The sequence below is a fragment of the Herpailurus yagouaroundi genome, unplaced genomic scaffold, assembly GCF_014898765.1.
Source record: "Herpailurus yagouaroundi ecotype Mexico unplaced genomic scaffold, PumYag 192, whole genome shotgun sequence".
In the NCBI taxonomy this organism is placed as follows: domain Eukaryota; kingdom Metazoa; phylum Chordata; class Mammalia; order Carnivora; family Felidae; genus Herpailurus; species Herpailurus yagouaroundi.
Genome location: NW_024412423.1, coordinates 1372733 through 1393241, shown reverse-complemented (window position 1 = coordinate 1393241; position 20509 = coordinate 1372733). Strand labels below are relative to the sequence as shown.

At 43.3% G+C, this 20509-nt stretch overlaps 1 protein-coding gene and 1 pseudogene across 9 annotated transcripts; both read left to right on the top strand.

The window, feature by feature from the left end:
• The first annotated feature begins 1793 nt into the window (after positions 1-1793).
• On the top strand, positions 1794-2808 carry LOC121010853 (transmembrane protein 243-like; annotated as a pseudogene).
• Positions 2809-3528: 720 nt separating this feature from the next.
• Positions 3529-18143, top strand: ZNF879 (zinc finger protein 879). Of its 9 annotated transcripts, none has more exons than XM_040444212.1 (6): positions 3529-3793; positions 5004-5071; positions 9260-9334; positions 9483-9609; positions 10030-10125; positions 15965-18143. In XM_040444212.1, exons 2-6 carry the CDS (start codon positions 5039-5041, stop codon positions 17410-17412), a joined length of 1779 nt encoding a protein of 592 aa, XP_040300146.1. In that variant the 5' UTR covers positions 3529-3793; positions 5004-5038; the 3' UTR covers positions 17413-18143. The 9 variants fall into 9 exon arrangements, with proteins under 9 accessions (XP_040300146.1, XP_040300151.1, XP_040300145.1 ...); XM_040444217.1 differs by lacking the exon at positions 9260-9334 and adding an exon at positions 5441-5525; XM_040444211.1 differs by having other exon boundaries at positions 3529-3852.
• The last annotated feature ends 2366 nt before the right edge of the window (positions 18144-20509 follow it).

The window sequence follows — 20509 nt, the reverse complement described above, 5'->3', positions numbered from 1 at the left end:
ATGTAGAGATTAAAAAGAAAATCATTTAAAAAAAAGATTTCCCTAGATAGAAGATTGTGTTGGTTGCAAATAAAGGTAGTTGTACTTCTTCCTTACCAATCTAGGTGTTTTTCTTTCTTTTTCTTGGCTTATAGCACAGACTAGCATCTTCACTAAAATAATGAATAGAAGTGAACATCCCTGCATTTTTCCTGATCTTAGAGGAAAAAACATTTCCACTTTTACCACCAAGTAGGATATTAACTGCAAAACCTACCACTAAATAGCCTACTGCCAACAGATGAAAAAGCACCATTGTATTTTTAGTTTGACGAAGAGTTTTAAATCAGGAATGGATATTGGATTTTGCAAATGCCTTTTTTGTGCCTTGACCTGAAAACCGTCAAAGCAGTAAGCTTAGACAATTGTACCAATGTCCTTTGTCGCCTCCTGTCTTGTGTCTAGAAAATATTATTTCATATGTTTTGCCTGTGTTTGTTATTGTTGCTGTTTTTTTTTTTTTTTCAGGCAGAAGGGTAAGTCCAGTCTTTTTTGCTGTGTCTTAGCCAGAAGCAGAAGTGCAGATTTTTACCGCACTGGATGCATTTCAATCCACTGAAGTTTTTACCCTTTTTAATCTTCAAATTGTTCCACTTTGTCCAGCAGAATCCCTGCAAGGTTGGCTCTTGTGTCCTTCTGATATGACCCAATAATCTCAGATAGCTTCCCTGCTTTCAGGCACCAAACTTCCCTTGGGTATTCCCTGCCTTGTCCTTGTAATCAGCTGTTTCTCTAAAGGAACCCTTTCCCATTAAATGCTAATTTAGAGACCATAATTTATTTTATTGCCATTGGATTGTTATTCTAGGCCTTGCAGTAAATAGAGATAGGGAAAAAAAATTGGGGGGGGGGGGGGGGGGGGGGCCGGGAAAAACCCCAATTGGAACCTTTTTTTTTTTTTTTTTTTTTTTTTTTAACGTTTATTTATTTATTTTTGGGACAGAGAGAGACAGAGCATGAACGGGGGAGGGGCAGAGAGACAGGGAGACACAGAATCCGAAACAGGCTCCAGGCTCCGAGCCATCAGCCCAGAGCCTGACGCGGGGCTGGAACTCACGGAGCGCGAGATCGTGACCTGGCTGAAGTTGGACATTCAACCAACTGCGCCACCCAGGCGCCCCCTGTTATTTTCAATTCATATGTTAGACAACAGGTTTTTCCACTTAACTTTTTTGAAATAATGTTTTTTAATTCTTTTTTTTAAATGTTTATTTATTTTGAGGGAGAGAGACAGAGTGTGAGCAGGGGAGGGGCAGAGAGAGAGAGAGAGAGGGAGGCACAAAATCCGAAGAAGCCTCCAGGCTCCGACTGTCAGCACAGAGCCCGATGTGGAGCTCGAACTTGCCAACTGCAAGATCATGACCTGAGCCAAAGTCAGACATTTAACTTACTGAGCCACCCAGGCGCCCTGGTGTTTTTTAAATTCTTAATTAGATTGTTGTGTGGCTGCAGGCCCCAGTCAGGATAGGGGAATGGGACCCACAGCCCTGCTCTCTGTCAGCCAGCTCAGGAAGTTTCTTCCTTCCCCACGCATCTAGCCTGTGTCCCAAGCCTAGGCACCAGCCTCTGCTCTGAGTAGAGATGTAGACCCAGGGTGCCAGGATGCTCTAGGTGGGGAGGAAAGCGGGGCTTGCACGAAGCCACTTTGTTCCCCAGGGTATGAGCCCCACTCACCAGCACTGCCCGAACCTTTGGGCCCAGTGAACTTTCGGTTTTTGGAGTCTGGGACCTGACACCTTGGGAGATAATGCTGGCTCAGCGTTGAGTGTCTTGGGGAGAGTGAAAACACCCACCAAAAGGAGGGCTTTTCTACCAGGACCCAAGGCACCAGTGGCCCAGACCACAGACCTCTGTTTAGAGAGACATTGGCCAAAGATAGAATCACCACTTTAGCTGTTGGCTGCTTAACTTCCAAACCGTCAAGTACATTTTTTGCCGTATCTCTTGGAGTAGTGTTACTGCCCACACACTTATCTACTGGTATTGACAAGGAGACTCAGAACTGAAATTCAGAAATCTACTTTACTGTATTTCATTTTCTATCATCATGTATTATGTGAGAACCTGTACTTTCATGATGTGGAAAGTGTGGTTGCCCGGGAGAGATACTTACCAGGTCTCTGCAAAGCTATATACAGGATTGTGAGTAAGGGCTGGATAAGGTATGCTGACGACTCTCCTGCAGAAGTCTGATACAGATTTTCCCCTTAATTGTAAATCTAAATTCCCTCTTGCAAGGAAGACATATTGTAGATCACTTTGCTTTTTCCAACAACACAAGTTATTTTTCATTTTGAAATTAAAACATTTTATAATATGATTGCATGGTGAAAGACAATGTAACAGACAAAATCTTAATTTTAAGACAACTATCCAACTATATTTCTGTTAAACTGAATATACAATTATTGTTCCCCAAGTGATCAACTTTTGTGTACAATTTCATGTTAACAAGACAGTGAAAAGACAACTTTGTGAGGATCTGATTACAAAAATAAATCAAATAATTTACATTTAAAAAAGAATATTGACTTAAACGAATATAGTTTAAGATTACTCTGTGGCTAGTTAGGAAGTCATATATCATGTTTCCATTTGTCTGGTAGTCTCTATTAAATATTTAACACATATATTTAAACATTTAAAAACATTTATGTCTGAAGTTAACTGGTATCTGTGTCATTCCCTTGAAAAAGACAAGAACCAGGGCACCTGGGTGGCTCAGTTGGTTAAGCATCCGACTTTGGCTCAGGTAATGATTTCACAGCTTGTGGGTTTGAGCCCCACATCGGGCTCTGTGCTGACAGCTCAGAGCCTGGAGCCTGCTTCAGATTCTGTGTCTCTCTCTCCCTGCCCCTCCTCCACTCACATTCTGTCTCTCTCTCTCAAAAATAAATATTTAAAAAAACTGAAAAAAAAATTTTTTTAGGTTGTGAAATTTAGACATAACTTTTTTAAAATTCAAAAGTTTGTAAAATGGATTTTCACAGTTAAGAACAACAGACCCCAATAATTACACAGCAACAGCTAACAGACAAGATGGGGTCCCTCATTTTCAGGGAAAAAAACTAGACTTTTAATCAGGCCGAATGATGAAGAGAAATAAAACCAGTGGGCACAGCCTGAGGTGACAAGGCTGTACAAAATTCAGCAATATTCGCAGGAAAGACCCCTGCCACGCATCTTATCATGTTCTTCAACGGGCTGCCACATCCTGAAGCTGCTCAGAAAAGCGAGTTGTATCCTGCTTGTCACTCTGTTCCTGAAGTGGCAGTTTGGGACCTGGGTCTGACCAGCCTTGATAAGGGCAGAGAACTTGGAGAGTACTTTCAGTTTGTAGACCAAGACTGAGACTCCCGGGTTTGCAAACTGTATGGTAATAAAGCTACCCTCGCCTCTAACCAAATCTTTGCATTCCAGGAACCAAGAACAAGCAGCAGCGAGCGGCTAATTTTCCACATTTTTAAAATACATACCCACCTTTTCCCAAAAGGGTACTAGAGAACACAAGAGGTTAGCGATGCAGAAAGATGTGGCTTCAGCCTTCGTAGGCTCCCAGAAAAACTATCTTCAGCCTTACGACTTTTGGTCCTTTCCGGACACCGTAGACCGGCAGGCTGCGATGACGTCTGGGAAATGTAGTTCGAAAGGAAAGCACTGCGGTTAAGGCGAAGTACCCCCTTTGCTCTCTCCTGCGCAGGCGCGATTGTGCCCGGCGGCCTGGCGGCGGCGGCGAAAAATGTCCCCAGGCTAGGTATTCTGCTTGTCTCCAGTGCGGTCGGCCGCTTGGAGTCCCCGTCGCGGCGGGCTCAGGTAGTGGCTGCCGGTGAGAGCTGGCCCGGGGTGTACAGCTCTTGAGGCGGGGCCAGGGCTGAGGGCCGGCCGTGGCGGGAGTCCCAGACGAGCCCCGGCTCCGGGCGTCTGAGCCGCGGCGGCCTCGGCAGGTGAACGCGGCCCGGAGAGGAGGCGTTGCCCGGGGAGGTCTCCACTCTCGTGTCTTCCCACCCCGGGAAATCGGAGCTGTCACTGCCTGAGCTGCAGCCTCGGGCAAGGCTCCTGGAGAAGTGGCCCCAGAACCGAGATTGCGGGAAGCTGTGCTCTATTTCAGGGTCCGTGAACCCTGGGGCTGGTTTTGCTGGTAGCGCTGGCCTCGGTCTCCCCCGCCCCCATCTCACCCCGAGTTTAAACTTTATTTTGTGTTTATCAGTTTTTGCCATCTATGCTTGTTTGGCACTTTTCCAAGAGGGAATCCTCTGGTGATTTGACTGTTCCTTTTTTCGTTGTTGTTTAGATTAATTTTGACCTTTTGCTGAGTTCCTTCCCTTTTCTCTAAATTTTAAATTCATTTGTAGCTAGTGATGCTCTTTCTTTCGAGCCTTGTGGTGTTTTGGAGCCGGGAGAGGAAGGTGGATGGGTAATGTTTTCATTTATATTTGAGGAGGTTTGATAACTCTTCATAAAGGAAGCACAATTCCCAAGGAAGAGAAGAGAGGACTAATTTTTGCTTGGTTCTTCCTGAAAAGGACTCCAATTTCCTTCAAATGTTATGTGAAGAATTATTATAATTATCATATTATTGTACTTTGTTGTGCATGATGTATAGTTGTATGTTACATTAGATACAATATATTTATTATGATTACATTATTATAGTACAGCCCCGAAATATTTAAATGCAGATGTGGGGAATATTTATGTTATTTCTCATTAAATGAACATCTCAGGGAGCCTGGCATGACTGCCCTTTACTCTGTTCATGTGCTGGAAGTATGCTTGCTGTCTCTCCTGGTTTTGGTGGCCACGCTCATGGACCCTCTAACTCAGGAATGCTTGGGCTTACTTGTTCCCTCTGGTTTCTCTCTGTAGGGTGCTCGGTGTGTGGAGATTTCTAATTTAGTCAGGCGTAAGGAGGGTGGGAGTATAGACAGGATGGAGAGACCTCACTGTTTCTTTCTCCATTTCAGGTGCCTTCTCCAGGAGGGGCGGCAGGGAGGGAGAAATGGCCACAAGGTTGCTGCCAGCCCATGTTCAGGTGAGTGGAGGCTTTTTTCTTGAACTGCCTTCCTGGTTCAGAGGTCATGATCACACTTAAGCCATTGTTGAGGTTTACAAGGCAGTGAAGCCCATGGAGGGACCAGAGGGCCTGGTAGGGTGACTTTGGAAGGAAGGTGTTTTTCTAGTGTCAGTGCCAGTCTCATTGTGAGTTCCCCACTTAATCATTAAGTACTTGTTGATTAGGAATTGAATGGTGCCCCCAGTCCCAAGCCAATGACCCACACAGAGCTTTGTGAGGGATCTAGGTATGTGTTTTCCCTATGAAGGGTGGAAATTTGGGGAAGTCAGATAATTTTTTCAATAACATTAGGAATTCAAAGAGAAATGCATGGGCTTTACCCTCCAGGCACTGAGGACCAATCAACTACAGCAGTCCTTGGTCCAGGTGATTTTCTAGGAAGTTCCAACGAAGAAGACCTCTGAATCAGCAGGTTGGTCAGGGATATGTTCTAGTACAGTTGACTCTTGAACAATGCAGGGGTTTAAGTGTTGCCTTGACCCAGCCCATCCTGGAGGGTCGCTGAAATTTCTTGGTCTTGTTTCAAGAAAGAATTCAAGGACAGATACACAGCACAGTTCATGAGTGACACAGCAGGAAAGTTTATTAAAGCAAAAAGTATATTCGCAAGATAAGAGCAGGAGAGCTCAAGAGGGAGCTTTGCATCCTGGGGTTTGGGTTTCTATCTTTTTTTTTTTTTTTTTTTTTAATTTTTTTTTCAACGTTTATTTTATTTTTTGGGGGACAGAGAGAGACCGAGCATGAACGGGGGAGGGGCAGAGAGAGAAGGAGACACAGAATCCGAAACAGGCTCCAGGCTCCGAGCCATCAGCCCAGAGCCCGACGCGGGGCTCGAACTCACGGACCGCGAGATCGTGACCTGGCTGAAGTCGGAGGCTTAACCGACTGCGCCACCCAGGCGCCCCAATCTTTTTTTTTTTTTTTAATCGTTTATTCATTTTTAAGAGACAGAGCGTGAGTGGGGGAGGGGCAGAGAGTGATGGAGACACAGAATCTGAAGCAGGCTCCAGGCTCTGAGCTGTCAGCACAGAGCCTGACGCAGGGCTGGAACCCATGAGCGGTGAGATCATGACCTGAGCGAAGTCAGACACTTAACCTACTGAGCCACCCAGGCGCCCCTGGGTTTCTATCTGTATTTATAGTTGTTAACTAGGAATATTCTACTTGGGCCAGGAATGCAGGGTTTCAAGCTTTTTCTTCCTAATTTTCTTCCTAATTTGGCCATCCACATCTTGGGCCTGTCTGATTTGATCTGGCTTCTTGTGGAGTGCTGCCAGGACAGGCCTCTGACTTTCCTGATAGCTGGCAATGACTTCCTTGTTGCTAGCCTCCAGGTATCTGTTAGAACCTAACTAGCAGACTACTCTAACATAAGGGCTCAGGCTCTGACCCTTCCTGTACCCCCGTTGCCACTACCCACCCCCTCCGAAATCTACATATAACTTTTCATTTAAGTTTTTCTTTAAATTCTAGTTAGTTAACCTATAGTGTAATATTGGTAGTACTACCTATAGTGTAGTATAGAGTAGAATTTAGTGATTCATCACTTACATATAACACCCAGTGTTCATCACAAGTTCCCTCCTATCACCTATGGCCTATCACCCATATAACCCATCCTCTGCCCACCTCCTCCATCAACCCTCAGTTTGTTCTCTGTAGTTAAAAGTCTCTTATGGTTTTCCTCCCTCTTTTTTCTCCCTTCCCCTATGTTCATCAGTTTTGTTTCTTAAATTCCACATGTGAGTGAAATCATGTTATTTGTCTTTCTCTGATTGACTTATTTCCCTTAGCATAATATACTCTAGTTCCATCCACATTGTTGCAAATGAGAAATCCACATACAACTTTTGACTCCTCCCCAAATCTTAACTACTAATAGCCTACTGTTGGCTGGAAGCCTTACCAATAACGGTTGATTAGCACATATTTTGTGCGGTGTATATATTATATGCTGTAGTCTTATAATAAAGTGAGTTAGAGAACTACTAAAGTAGTTAACATTAATAAATGTTATTAACAATTTATTTATTTTTTTTTTTTCAACGTTTTATTTATTTTTGGGACAGAGAGAGACAGAGCATGAACGGGGGAGGGGCAGAGAGAAAGGGAGGCACAGAATCGGAAACAGGCTCCAGGCTCTGAGCCATCAGCCCAGAGCCTGACACGGGGCTCGAACTCACGGACCGCGAGATCGTGACCTGGCTGAAGTCGGACGCTTAACCGACTGCGCCACCCAGGCGCCCCTATTAACACATTTATAAGGAAGAGAAAATACATTTACAATGCTGTATTGAAAAAAAAAAAAATATATATATATATATATATATACACGTGGACCTGCACAGTTCAAACCCAGGTTGTTCAAGGGTCAACTATATTGGGCGATTTGGGGCTTACAAGCAGGACTAGGCTCATATAGATGAGGAAAAGGAAAGAAAAACAGTAAAAGGAAAAGAAAGCACAACTAGGCAGTGGTCTTGGGGAACAGATTCAGGGAAATGAGCCTTCCTTCCACAGTGTTTTCTTCCCTTCTTTGCCCTTTTGTGGCACTTAGGGAAATAGAATTATAAAAACATAATCACCTCCTAACCTCTTCACAAAGGCAGAAGAGAAAGAAAACACTTTTATTATTGAATAAGCATTTAGCCAGAATGTGATGTTCATCACAGACAATCCAGCAAGGGGATTGCAAAGACAGAAGGCTCATTCATAGAGTTAAGTGGCTACAACCCAGTCTGGAAGTTCATCAGGTGACAAGTTAGACCCGCCTCCTCCCAGGAGACTGAGAGATCGGCACATTCAAGGAGATAGCTACCAGGTCCTTGAGGAAGCAGTCCTGAGTTGTGAGACTGGCAAGTGACTTATTTTTTAAAGTTTATTTATTTGAGAAGGAGAGAGAGTGAGTGAGGGAGGGGCAGAGAGGGGGAGAGAGTCCCAAGCAGGCTCTGGACTGAGAGTGCCCAACACCAGGCTTGAACTCATGAACCATGAGATCATGAGCTATTGAAAAGACATTTAGTAGTGCCTCCATCCATAGTCCAGCATTTTCAGAGTTACAAAAGTGGAAACAACATAAGTAACCACTAGTAGATTAGTTAAGTAAATCGATCCATCTATACAAATAAAAGATATTGAGTACGGGGCTCCTGGGTGGCTCAGTCGGCTGAGCGTCCGACTTCAGCTCGGGTCATGATCTCGTAGTTTGTGAGTTCGAGCCCCACATCGGGCTCTGTGCTGACAGCTCGGAGCCTGGAGCCTTCTTTAGATTCTGTGTCTCCCTCTCTCCATCCCTCACTAGTACTCTGTCTCTCTCTCTCAAAAATAAATAAAAGCATTAAAAAATTTAAAAAAAGATATTGAGTGGGATACAGTTATATCTATAATATTTTTATTTAAACCTAGAGCCATATTAGTAAGTAGAAAGTTCTGAGAGGCATATATACATATATACAGAGAGAAGTTAGCAAAGCTTGTGTGTGGTAGTAGAAAGTTAGATGAACATTTCTTTTCCTTTTACTTATTGATGTTTTCTAATTCACTTTTAAAAGAAAAGATTTTTTTAAAGTTTATTTTGAGAAAGAGAGTGAGTGGGGGAGGGGCAGAGAGAGAGGGAGAGACAATCCCAAGTAGGCTTCATGCTGTCAGCCCAGAACCCATCACAGAGCTCGAACCCTTGAACCGTGAGATCATGACCCGAGCCAGAACCAAGAGTCGGAAGCTTAACTGACTGAGCCACCCAGGTACCCCCCGCAAAAAGATTTTTTAATAGGAAAAGATAGGGGTTTAAGAGAGGTGACTTGTGATACAGGTCAGCAAGAGAAAGGTAGAACAAAGGCTTCTGGGGCGGAGAGGGAGTGTCCCACCCGCAACCTTCTCACCTGGCTCTTATTGCAAGGTCCTATAGTCCCCCATCCTGGGTCCTCTCCTGGCAAAGCTGTGCCTGTGAATGTCTGTGCCAGGACACAGAGAAGGCCTGAGGTGATGACAGAATCCAGGCTCACCTGTTCCTCCCTGAGTGAGTTGCTGGAACTTCCTTCTAAAGCCCGATTCTCAGGTCTGAGCTGTAAAATGGGCTTTTCATGTATCTATGATTGTGCATTTCCACATCTCAAGTTCTGTGTTTCTATTGTTGTGATTTTGTAGAATGATTTCAAGTGCTTCTCTCGTTCGGCCACTGTGCCTCATCTTCCCGGGGGCACAGTGCTTCCTTCACAGAAGGTATGTGATAGACATGAGCTTCATCACTGAGAGGTGGTTGAGAAGTATTCAGCTCAAGATGCTCAGAACCCCGCATGGTGATCTTGCTGCTCAGTCATCCCGTTGGGGTGATGGTCCCAGGTGAGCAGGAGTGGGTTTGCCATTCCAGGAGTCTGTGACGTTCAGGGACGTTGCCGTGTTCTTCAGCCAGGACGAGTGGCTGCGCCTGGACTCTGCACAGAGAACCCTGTACCGGGAGGTGATGCTGGAGAATTACGGCACCCTGGTCTCGCTGGGTAAGGACTTGCCCTCGTGATGTAGAATCTTCCAGGGGAGCGTCTTGGTGCCCTCTCCAAGGAGGACACTTGGAGGGGGTGACCAGGTTCAGCCCGCAGTTGCTGTCCCCTCCCACTGCCGAGAAAGGTGTTGGTTTGGTGGAGTAGATCACGGGCATTCTTTTTATGCTTTTGCGGGTCTTGTGCCCCAGACTCTGTCCCCCTGGGTCTCACAGGAGGTTCCAGTGTAGAAGAGTGCATGGCCAGCGCCCTGCTATTCTTCCTGAGACCATCTCCCGGCTGTCCTCTGTGGCAGGAATTTAAGGCCCTCTCAGAACAGCTGTCCCTCTGCCCTGGAGCCCGTGCAGCTGAATGTGGGTGCCAGGATGGCTGCTTATGTCTGCACCACAGACTCATTCTCTCCTCCTTGCTCACGAACAGGAATTCTCTTTTCCAAACCAAAGGTTATCTTCCAGTTACAGCAAGGGGAAGACCCCTGGATGGTGGAAAATGGAGTTTCTCAAGACCCACGTGTAGGTGAGTGACCGTGACTGGGAGATGGGCATAGCACTTTCTTACTGCCTGGGTGCTGCTGATCAGGGTGGAGCCTGTGCTCAGGAGACACTGACCAGGGCCCTCCTACGTCTGCCAGGCCAGGTGGGACATGCTGGGAAGGGCGTGTCCTCTGTCTCTCTACCTTGTTGAGTCCTTGATTTGGAGGTTCGGAGGGAGAGCTGAAATCTCCCAAGGAGGGCCCCACTTGTCTCAGATGCCATTTGTAATTAAAAATTTTTTTTTAAATTTTATTCATTTTTTGAGAGAGAGACCAACAGAGTGCGAGCAGGGGAGGGGCTGAGCCACCCAGGCACCCCTGTCCTTTGTAATTTGAATGCAGAATATGTGACAACACAGTATATCCTGCGTAAAGGTTTGTGAGTCATGTGTTCCCCAGTTTTTCTTGCTTTTACTGGACTATTTTCCCTTTCTTTCTGTTTTTTTCTTTCTTTCTTTCTTTCTTTCTTTCTTTCTTTCTTTCTTTCTTTCTTTCTGTCTTTCTTTCTTTCTTTCTTTCTTTCTTTCTTTCTTTCTTTCTTTCTCTGTCTCTCTCTTTCCTTCTTTCTTATGTTTATTTACTTATTTTTGAGAGAGAGAAAGAACACAAGCAGGGAAGGGGCAGAGAGAGAGAGGGAGACACAATCCAAAGCAGGCTCCAAGCTGTCAGCACAGAGCTGGACACGGGGCTTGAACCCACAAACTGTGAGATCATGACCTGAACTGAAGTAGAACTCTTAACTGACTGAACCACCCAGGCACCCCTGGACTGATGATTTTCTTTTCTTTTTTTTTTTTTTTGAGAGAGAGAACGTGCGTGCGTGAGCAGGGAGGGGCAGAGAGAGAGGGGGGATAGAGAATCTGAAGCAGGCTCCAGGCTCTGAGCTGTTAGCACAGAGCCTGATGCGGGGCTTGAACTCACAAACCGTGAGATCATGACGTGAGCCGAAGTTGGACGTTCAACCGACTGAGCCACCCAGGCGCCCCTGAACTGATTATTTTCTTATATTAATCTTCTCTTTGTGTTTGAACAAACCTTCTATTGCTACAATATATCCCTCATTGTTGTATCTTGCATTTTTGTTTGATGTTATTGGTCTGCAACTTACTATATATGGTTCAGCTAAAAAGGAAAAGCAGATGTATGTGTATTTATATACTACATGAGAGAGAGAAAGCAGGGTAGCAAAATGGCGATAAATCAAATATAGACAGAAGGTTTGCAGATACTCACTATGGCATTCTCCTAAATCTTTTGTGGGAAAATATTCAAAATACGATGTTTCAGCCCTGGTTGCTAGGATATACCTCTCAGTCTCTAAAACTCCTGCGGGTTGCTGGGTCAGTAAACTCTTACTTGCTTTTCTTCTTTGTCTTTGTTTTTGTTATTGTTGTTGTTATGAGATGGTGTTTTGTTTTGTTTTGTTTTGTTTTGTTTTGTTTTGTTTGGTCTTTGTTTGCTTTGGTTCTGTTTTGTCTTTGATTCTAGCACCAGAGGGTGGGTCTCTCCTGTGCTCTGCTATTTATCCAGGATTTATTTCTCTCAGTGGCAGGACGCAGGTCCCGTGTCAGCTCAGTCTCATGTTTCCATTCATGAGCCTGGTCTTCAGATTTTCCCCTTCGGTTTGACTAGCCTATTTTCTTGAATAATGTTTTTAGAAAGGTTCGTGCGTGCTGTATTTGTGTATATCTAAAATAAATCCTCTTATCTCTCCTGTGAGAATTATAGATCTGGAATTCTGACATCAATTTTTTTTCTTCACACTTTGCTCTAGTGTAGAGCATTGAGTGTTATTGATAAAAATCCTCCATTAGTTTGATTCTTTTCCCCCAATATTCTGTGTAAAAAACCGTTTGTTCCCCCGTTTTGGGGTCTTCTGTCTAGAATATTATGGGATAGTCTCCTTATTTTTGGAATTTATAAGACTGATTGGGTTGTATGAAGGAGTTTTGTTTTAATATTGTTATTTGGCTTCACGGGGCCCTTAGCTTTGAAGAGCCAAGGCTACCCCGCTCCCCACCCCCCTACTTCAGGGATTTTTTTTTTTTTCTACTACACACTAACATGTATTCTGCCACCTTTCACCAACAATTCAAGGAAGCTAACTGTAAGAATAATGATAAAATAGAAGTTCAGTCAGAACCTTAGAAAATAAATATGTTTGTGGTCAGGACGAGAATGGTAGCCATGGAATGGTAGCCATGGGTGAGTTTCAAATTTGTCTTTGAGCTTTCTGGTTGGTAAAGAAATCATTATTATCAAATTGTGTTTGTCTTTTGCAAGCATTAAAAAATTAGCTACTTTTAATTCATACAAGGTATACATGGTAATGTAAAAAAGAGGAGGAAAAAAAAAAAGGTGTTTGCCCTGAAATTTTGCCAGCCAACCATGATAAACTTTTGTTGGTGTTTTACTGTTTATCCTTTCAGGTTGTGAATATTTGTTTGAGTGTATTTGTGCGTGAGGGAGAGAAAGACACAGAGAAAAAGAAACAGATTATACATATTCTCGGGGCACCTGGGTGGCTCAGTCAGTTAAGCATATGACTTTGGCTCGGGTCATGATCTCACAGTTCGTGGGTTTGAGTCGTGCGTCTGGCTCTGTGCTGACAGCTCAGAGCCTGGAGCCTGCTTCGGATTCTGTGTCTCCCTCTCTCTCTGCCCCTCCCTGCCTTGCACTCTGTCTCTCTCTGTCTCTCTCTCAAAAATAAACATTAAAAAAAAAATTAAAAAAAAAAGATTACATGTATTCTCAAACTGTTTTAAATTGGGAATATCCTTCACTTATTCAGCCCTCATTAATTAGGGGCTCACCTGTTTGAAAGAACTCTGTTGTATTGGTAAGCCATATTTTATTAAATAATCTTTTGGAAATATTAGTTTCTAGGTTTTTTTCTGTTATGAAGATTGCTTTTATGGCTATAAAATACCAAGGTTTAATATGAGAAACAGAGAAATTGTCTAGAGGGTAAATAATTACAGCACAAAGGCATGAGTATTACTGTTAAAAGGGCAAGGAATGTGAATTGAAAATTCACCCAGGATTCTTTGAAAAACTGTTCAATTTTATTATAATCAATGAAATACAAACTAAAGCAACGAGATACCATTTTCCCCCTTATTATATTACCCCAGATTAAGAAATACATATCCAGTGTTTTCCTACTGCTCTGAGTGATACTGAAGTCTTTAATGGGATTTAAAATTTAAAATTAAAATAAAAAAAAATTAAAAAATTAAGTTAAAAAATTTTGAAAACATGATGCCATCAACTTTCATTTATTGACATGGAGAGAAGCCCACAAATTTTTTTTATTTAATTTTTTTAATGTTTATTTTTGAGAGAGAGAGAGAGAGAGAGAGAGAGAGAGAGCATGAGCGGGGGAGGGGTAGAGAGAGAGAGGGAGACACAGAATCTGAAGCAGGCTCCAGGCTCTGAGCTGTCAGCACAAAGCCGATGCAGGGCTCGAACCCACAAACTGTGAGATCATGACCTGGGCCAAAGTCAGCTGCTTGACTGACTGAGCCACCCAGGTGTCCCCACAAATTTTTTTTTAAGTGAGGAGGGGGTAGGAGGCAATGTAGTTTCAACCATTTTTTATTTTTTAAGTAAAAGTGTTTTCTCATATCCCCCCAAATTCTGGTGAGCAAAATTCCATATCTAGCAGTGATTATATTTGTATGTTGGGTTTATGGGTGAACTCTATTTTTGTATTTATAGTTTTCTGTGTTGTCTTCAATTTTCTTACAATGATTATGTATCTTCTTTTTAGTTAAGAAAATAAAAGCTCTTTCATAAAATACAATTCATTCTTTTTGAAGCAATGATTCCACTGTATCCTAAGTGATCAAAAAGTGGACTGAAAATTATTCTCAAGCATGTACTCCTCTTCCAGTATGCCCCATATCGTTATACGGCACCAGTCTCCATTGAGCTGCCCGGGCCAGGAGCTAGACGTCATCCTGGAGTCCTCTCTTTCACTTACTCTGTACATCCTATTTATAGGTTGAAGACACTTGTCATCTCTGCCTGCGGAACATCACGAATGTGCCCACCTCCCCCCACTGTCCATCCAGTCTCCTAAGTGAACTGCTCTGCATCTGCCCTTGTTTCTCCTGACCCCCAGTTACAATCCATTTGTCACACAACCATCGAGGTCCTTTTTATTTAAAAAAAGAAAAAAAAAGTTTAATGTTTATTTATTTTTGAGAGAGACAGAGTATGAACAGGATGGTGGCAGAGAGAGAGGGAGGCACAGAATCCAAAGGAGGCTCCGGGCTCTGAGCTGTCAGCACAGAGCCTGACTCGGGGCTCAAACCCAGGAACCTTGAGATCTGACCTGAGCCAAAGTCAGACGCTTAACCGACTGAGCCACTCAGGCACCCTGTATTCCTTTTTAAACAAAACTGCCACATCCCCCAACCCCCAGCGATCCTCAGAAGAAATTTCACATGTGTTCGTATATCTTACAAGACCCACGTGGTATGGCTCCTGCCTACCTCTTTCCTCACCTCGTTACACTGTCTTCTTGTTCCCTTTTGCTTAGGCCACACTGGACTTCTCTAGGCTCCTCCAACACTCAGAGCTTACTCTTGCCTTAGGGCTTTGGGCTAGCTGTTCTTCCTGACTAGAATCATCTTTATACCCACATTTTTACATGGCCAGCTCTTATTATTTAGATCTCTTTTTTCAATGTTTATTTATTTTGAGAGAGAGTGTGAGCAGGGGAGGGACAGAGAGGGAAAGAGAGAATCCCAAGCAGGCTCCACGCTGTCAGCACAGAGCCTGACAGATCTTACGAACCGTGAGATCATGACCTGAGCCGAAATCAAGTCAGATACTTAACTGACTGAGCCACCCAGGCGCCCCTAGGTATCATGTTTAATTTTATTTCTTGTCATACAGCTTGTTTGCTCTTACTGCACATCACCTTGTTTTTGTTTGTTTTCTTAGTTCTCATCATCCCTAGTTTATTTGATCAGTTGGTCATTGTCAATATCCCGCTGCTAGAATGTACACCTTGTGAAAACTTAATTCTCACCTGATATGTACCCCGTACTCCCGATCTTGATGTTTGCATGGTGGGCACTAAGTAAATACTCCTTGGGTGAGTACATGGCCATCATAACACCATAAATAGCCCTCAGATGAGTTCCAAAATAGCACTGATGGAGGCCCTGTGTTTCAGAGAGCTTTTTATGGCCAATGGCTCTTCTAGTTTTTACTTCTAGCCCCTCTGCAGTTTTCTTGTGGACTTACCTCAAGAGCGGTGGTGGCTGCTGTGGGAGAGGAAGCTGAGGAATAAATAACACAACCTGCTGCACTCACAAGTGCCCTGTGCCCTGCCAACCTGAGCTTTGTTACTAAAGCAGCCTGGCTCCTTTTGTTGGAGGGGCTTCTCTGAGTTCTTCAGCTCACCTACATGCAGGTGTCCTCAGACCCTCTGCACTCAGGCATGTCTCCCGCCCTGCTTCTTTCTCTTGCCTTTATTTCTCTCTACCCTTTCCTAAGAATCCAAGGGCGTACTTGTTAGCAATCCTTGTATATGTATTTAAAATTTTTTTAATGTTTATTTTTAAGAGACGGTGGGTGGGGGAGGAGCAGAGAGAGAGGAGACACAGATCCAAAACAGGCTCTAGGCTCCGAGCTGTCAACACAGAGCCCGACGCGGGGCGTGAACCCATGAGCCATGAGATCATGACCTGAGCTGAAGTTGGATGCTCAACCGACCAAGCCACCCAGGTGCCCCTATCCTTGTATATTTTGATAGCACCTTTCTTTATCCTCCGTGCAAGGGAGACTTACCCGTTTTGTTTATTTTAGGATGGGAGAGCTTGTTTGAAACTGCAGTTTCTGAAGAAGACAATCCGGAAGTAATGAATAAACTCCGAGGTGACGGTCCTTTTGACTTCAAGTTGGGGAAAACCTACATAAACGAGGACAAGCTAGAGAAGCAGCAAGGCAAAAAGAACAAACCTTTCAGGAAAGTTTTAGTTACCATCAAGAATACATACCTGAGGGAGAAGAGCTTTATGGGTATTGAGCTAGGGAAAAATCTCAGTCTAAAGTCATCCCTTATTAGAAAACCCAGACTTGTTTCCAGGGGAAGGAAACCCCATTCACAGCAGTATTCCATTCTGTTTAAACAACTGGGAGTCAACACGGTTCGCAAATGTTACAAATGTAACATCTGTGGGAAAATCTTCCTCCACAGTTCTTCCCTGAGTAAACACCAGAGAATCCACACTGGAGAGAAGCTCTATAAATGCAAAGAATGTCGTAAAGCTTTCAGCCAAAGCTCGTCTCTCACTCAGCACCTTAGAGTTCACACAGGAGAGAAACCTTACATATGCAGCGAATGTGGGAAAGCCTTCAGTTTCACCACCTCTCTTATTGGACATCAGAGAATGCACACTGGAGAGAGACCCTATAAATGCAATGAGTGTGGCAAGACATTTAAAGGAAGTTCATCCCTGAATAATCACCAACGGATTCATACTGGAGAAAAGCCCTATAAATGTAATGAATGTGGGAGAGCTTTTAGCCAGTGCTCCTCTCTGATTCAGCATCACAGGATTCACACTGGAGAGAAACCTTATGAATGTAGTCAGTGTGGGAAAGCCTTTACCTCAATATCGCGGCTAAGTAGACACCATAGAATTCATACTGGAGAGAAACCCTTTAATTGTAACGAGTGTGGGAAAGTATTCAGTTACCACTCAGCTCTTATTATACATCAGAGAATTCACACTGGTGAGAAACCTTATGCATGTAAAGAATGTGGGAAAGCCTTCAGCCAAAGCTCTGCTCTGATACAGCATCAAAGAATTCATACAGGAGAAAAACCCTACAAATGCAACGAATGTGGGAAGGCTTTCTCCTGGATTTCACGGCTTAATATACACAACAGAATCCATACCGGAGAGAAACCGTACAATTGTAAAGAATGTGGAAAAGCCTTCAGTTCCCACTCAGCAGTTAACACTCATCGAAAAATTCATACTGGAGAGAAACCTTATAAATGTAATGACTGTGAAAAAGCCTTCAACCAAAGCTCAGCTCTCATTCAGCACCAGAGAATTCATACTGGAGAGAAACCATTTAACTGTAAAGTATGTGGGAAAGCCTTCAGACAGAGTTCCTCCCTCATGACACACATGAGGATTCATACAGGAGAGAAGCCTTATAAATGTAAAGAATGTGGTAAGGCTTTTAGTCAGAGCTCATCCCTTACCAATCACCAGAGGACTCACACTGGAGAGAAACTATAAATAAAACACATGTGGAAAATCTTCCAACTGAAGTTCATTTCATACTAAATTTCAAAAACTTCATCCTGGGCAGAAAGTGATGAAGGGTAGTTGATTGTGAGTTAAACTTCAGAATTTAGACCTCCTCAAACGAGACTTCATGATGCAGGTAACCTTAGGTATATTAGGAAAGCCTCTATAAAATGTTATCCCCCCCCCCCCATGGTTTTCAAGTAGAGAGTTTGTAAAGTTCTTTTCTTCCTGGGGATATTGTGACGAGAGCCCCCCCAGCTTTCGCAAGCATCACAGGGAAGCATGTTGATTTATGTTGAAGTGCAGCCATAAAATCCAGACTTTAGATTAATCGAGGAATCTATTTTTTTGAAACTACATTTGAGTGTTATGGAAGCCAGTTATGCTCAGAAGAATGTTTTGGAGAAGAAATGTAAGCAGGTGACCTGTACTACCTCATTGTCACTAAAATGTGTTTTTTAATAGTTTCAAAGAAAATTCTGCACTTGGTCGTTGTGGAAACTTTTGTGTTGTTTCTTTTCTGCTTTCCAGGCCATTTACCTGAAAAGCAAATCACTCTGTAAACTCTGCGGGCACACAGTCCTGTGAGTTTTCTCCCTGTTTGTTCCAAACTCTGAAGCAGATCTAAAATCATTTTATTTTAAATCACAAAATGCATGGTATTTCACTTGGTTTTATCTGAAAGTGATTACCTGAATTAAAGGTTATTCAGACAACTACTGCTTTTGCAAGTTAATCTGCTGATAAATGTTAACAGTTATCTGAAAATGTAGCCATAGGAACATGACTCTGGGCTCCCAGGCTGTGCCTGCTTCATAGAGCTCTTGGTTACCATCCACCAGGAAGGCCCTGTCACAGTGTGGGTCACTGTCCATCCCACCTGGAGGTAAAATGAACCAGGTAATTTTGACTCCCTCCCACACTTCGAGGGCCACTAGACAAAATTTCAGGCTCTAAGTTCAGTAAATGGACCATTAATGCCCTTCAACAAGTTAGCATGTTTCAGCATTTCTAAATGTGAGTAATAATTCCAACAACATAAAAAGTAATCTCCCAAGTGGAGCTAAAATTGTTGAACTTTACCGAAGCAACATTGTCAGGAGTTGGCAAGCACTTAAGGACTGAAACACCTATTTTGTTTAAAAGAAAGAAAGAAAAAAAAAACCAAAAGACAAGGACAAGTTTCTTTCTCTTTGTCGAAGAGTTAAAAAAAAAAAAAATAATAACACCTCAGGAAAGGCTATTGGGGCTGGAGACTGAGCTAAAGCAAACCTTGAATTCAACTTGTGCTTCCTGGGACTGACTAATCAGTCTTATTTTTTCAGACTTAGGAGGAGCAGACTTTCCTGAGTCATTTAATCCTTCACTGCAGTGCCCCTTTGCCTACAACTATTCTTTTACATTCTCTAATTTCTGGGAAAATTTCTAGGAAAATATAACTTCCCTATCTTAGTCTCTTTAGGTTGCTGTAACAAAATACCACGGGCCAGGTGGCTTCTAAACAACCGAAACTTACTTCCCACAGTTCTGGAGGCTGGGAAGTCCAAGATAAGGCACCAGCGTGGTTGTGTTCTGGTGAGGACCCTCTTCCTGATTCGTAGCTGTCGCCTTCTTGTGTCCTCACATGGCGGAAGGGGTGAGGGAGCTCTCTGAGGCCTCTTCTAAGGGCACCAGTTGCATTCATGAGGCTCCACTCACATGACAGTCACCTCCCAAAGGCCCCGTCTCCTAATGCTGTCACCTTTGCGGTTAGGATGTCAACATGAATTCTGAAGGGGCACAAACATTTAGACCATCGCATTCACCAAGTAACAAAGTCCTAAAAATAATCCCCCAAGATAAATCTGAACAAAGTTACACAAAGAAAATACCAGGCCCTGTTACTTTTAAGTTGAGGTCTATCAAACATGAAGTAACAGATCATTTGAGTCTTGTGCAGGATATTCCAGAGGAGATCACGTGCCAACACAGTGATTCTAGTAACCCAGTACCAGAACCTGACAGGGAAAGTGCAAGAAAGAAAACTTGCAGGCCTATATCACCCATGAACAGAGATGTAAAAATCCTAAACAAAGTATTAGAAAATGTAATCCAGAAGTACCTAAACATAGTGAATGCATCATGATAGAGATTTTTCACAGGAACAGATAGATTATATAGCATTAGGAAACTTCGAGGTACTGTGTACCACCTGGACAGATTAAAGGTGCAGAATCCATGTGTTCATCTCAATAAATGCAGCCAAAGCAGTGGAAATACTCAGCACCCATTCATTGTAAAAACTCTTAGCCAAGCAGTGGAGAGAGCTTACTTAGCCTGGTAAAAGGGTATTTACCAAAAACCTGCTGGCAAAAATGGTAAAATGTTAGAAGTAGTTATGACAGGAGGAATATAAAGAACAAATTATGCAATAATGGCTCTGAGAAAAACAGTTCATCCACATAGAAGAAAAATTAGATGCCTACCCTCACCACAAAAAGAATTCTGTGAGAGGCAAAATTATGTATCTTTTGGAAGAAGATGTAAGGCATAACTTTATGACTTCAAGATAGGGAAGGATTTTTTTTTTTTTTTTTTAAGTAGGCTTCATGCCCAGTGTGGAGCCCAATGTGGAGCTTGAACTCACAACCCTGAGATCAAGACCTGAGCTGAGATTAAAGTCAGACTCTTAGCTGACTGAGCCACCCAAGCACTCCAGTAGGTAGGATTTTTTTTTTTTAATGATTGTTTATTTTTGAGGGAGAGGGAGGATCCAAGCAGCCTCTGCACCACCAGCACAGAGCCTGACATGGGTTTCAAACTCACAAACTATGAGATAACCTGAGCTAAGAGTTGGACAGTTAACCTACTGAGCCACCCAGGTACCCCAAGGGTTTTTTTTTGTTTGTTTGTTTATTTTTGAGAGGGAGAGAGTGTGCGTGCGACAGAGAGAAAGGGGGACAGAAGATCTGAAGTGGGCTCTGCTAAAGAGCTGAGAGCCCGATGTGCTCAAACTCATGAACTGTGAGATCATGACCTGAGCCCAAGTAGGACGCTTAACCAACTAAGCCACCCAGGTGCCCCGGGAAGGAGTTTTTAAACAGGA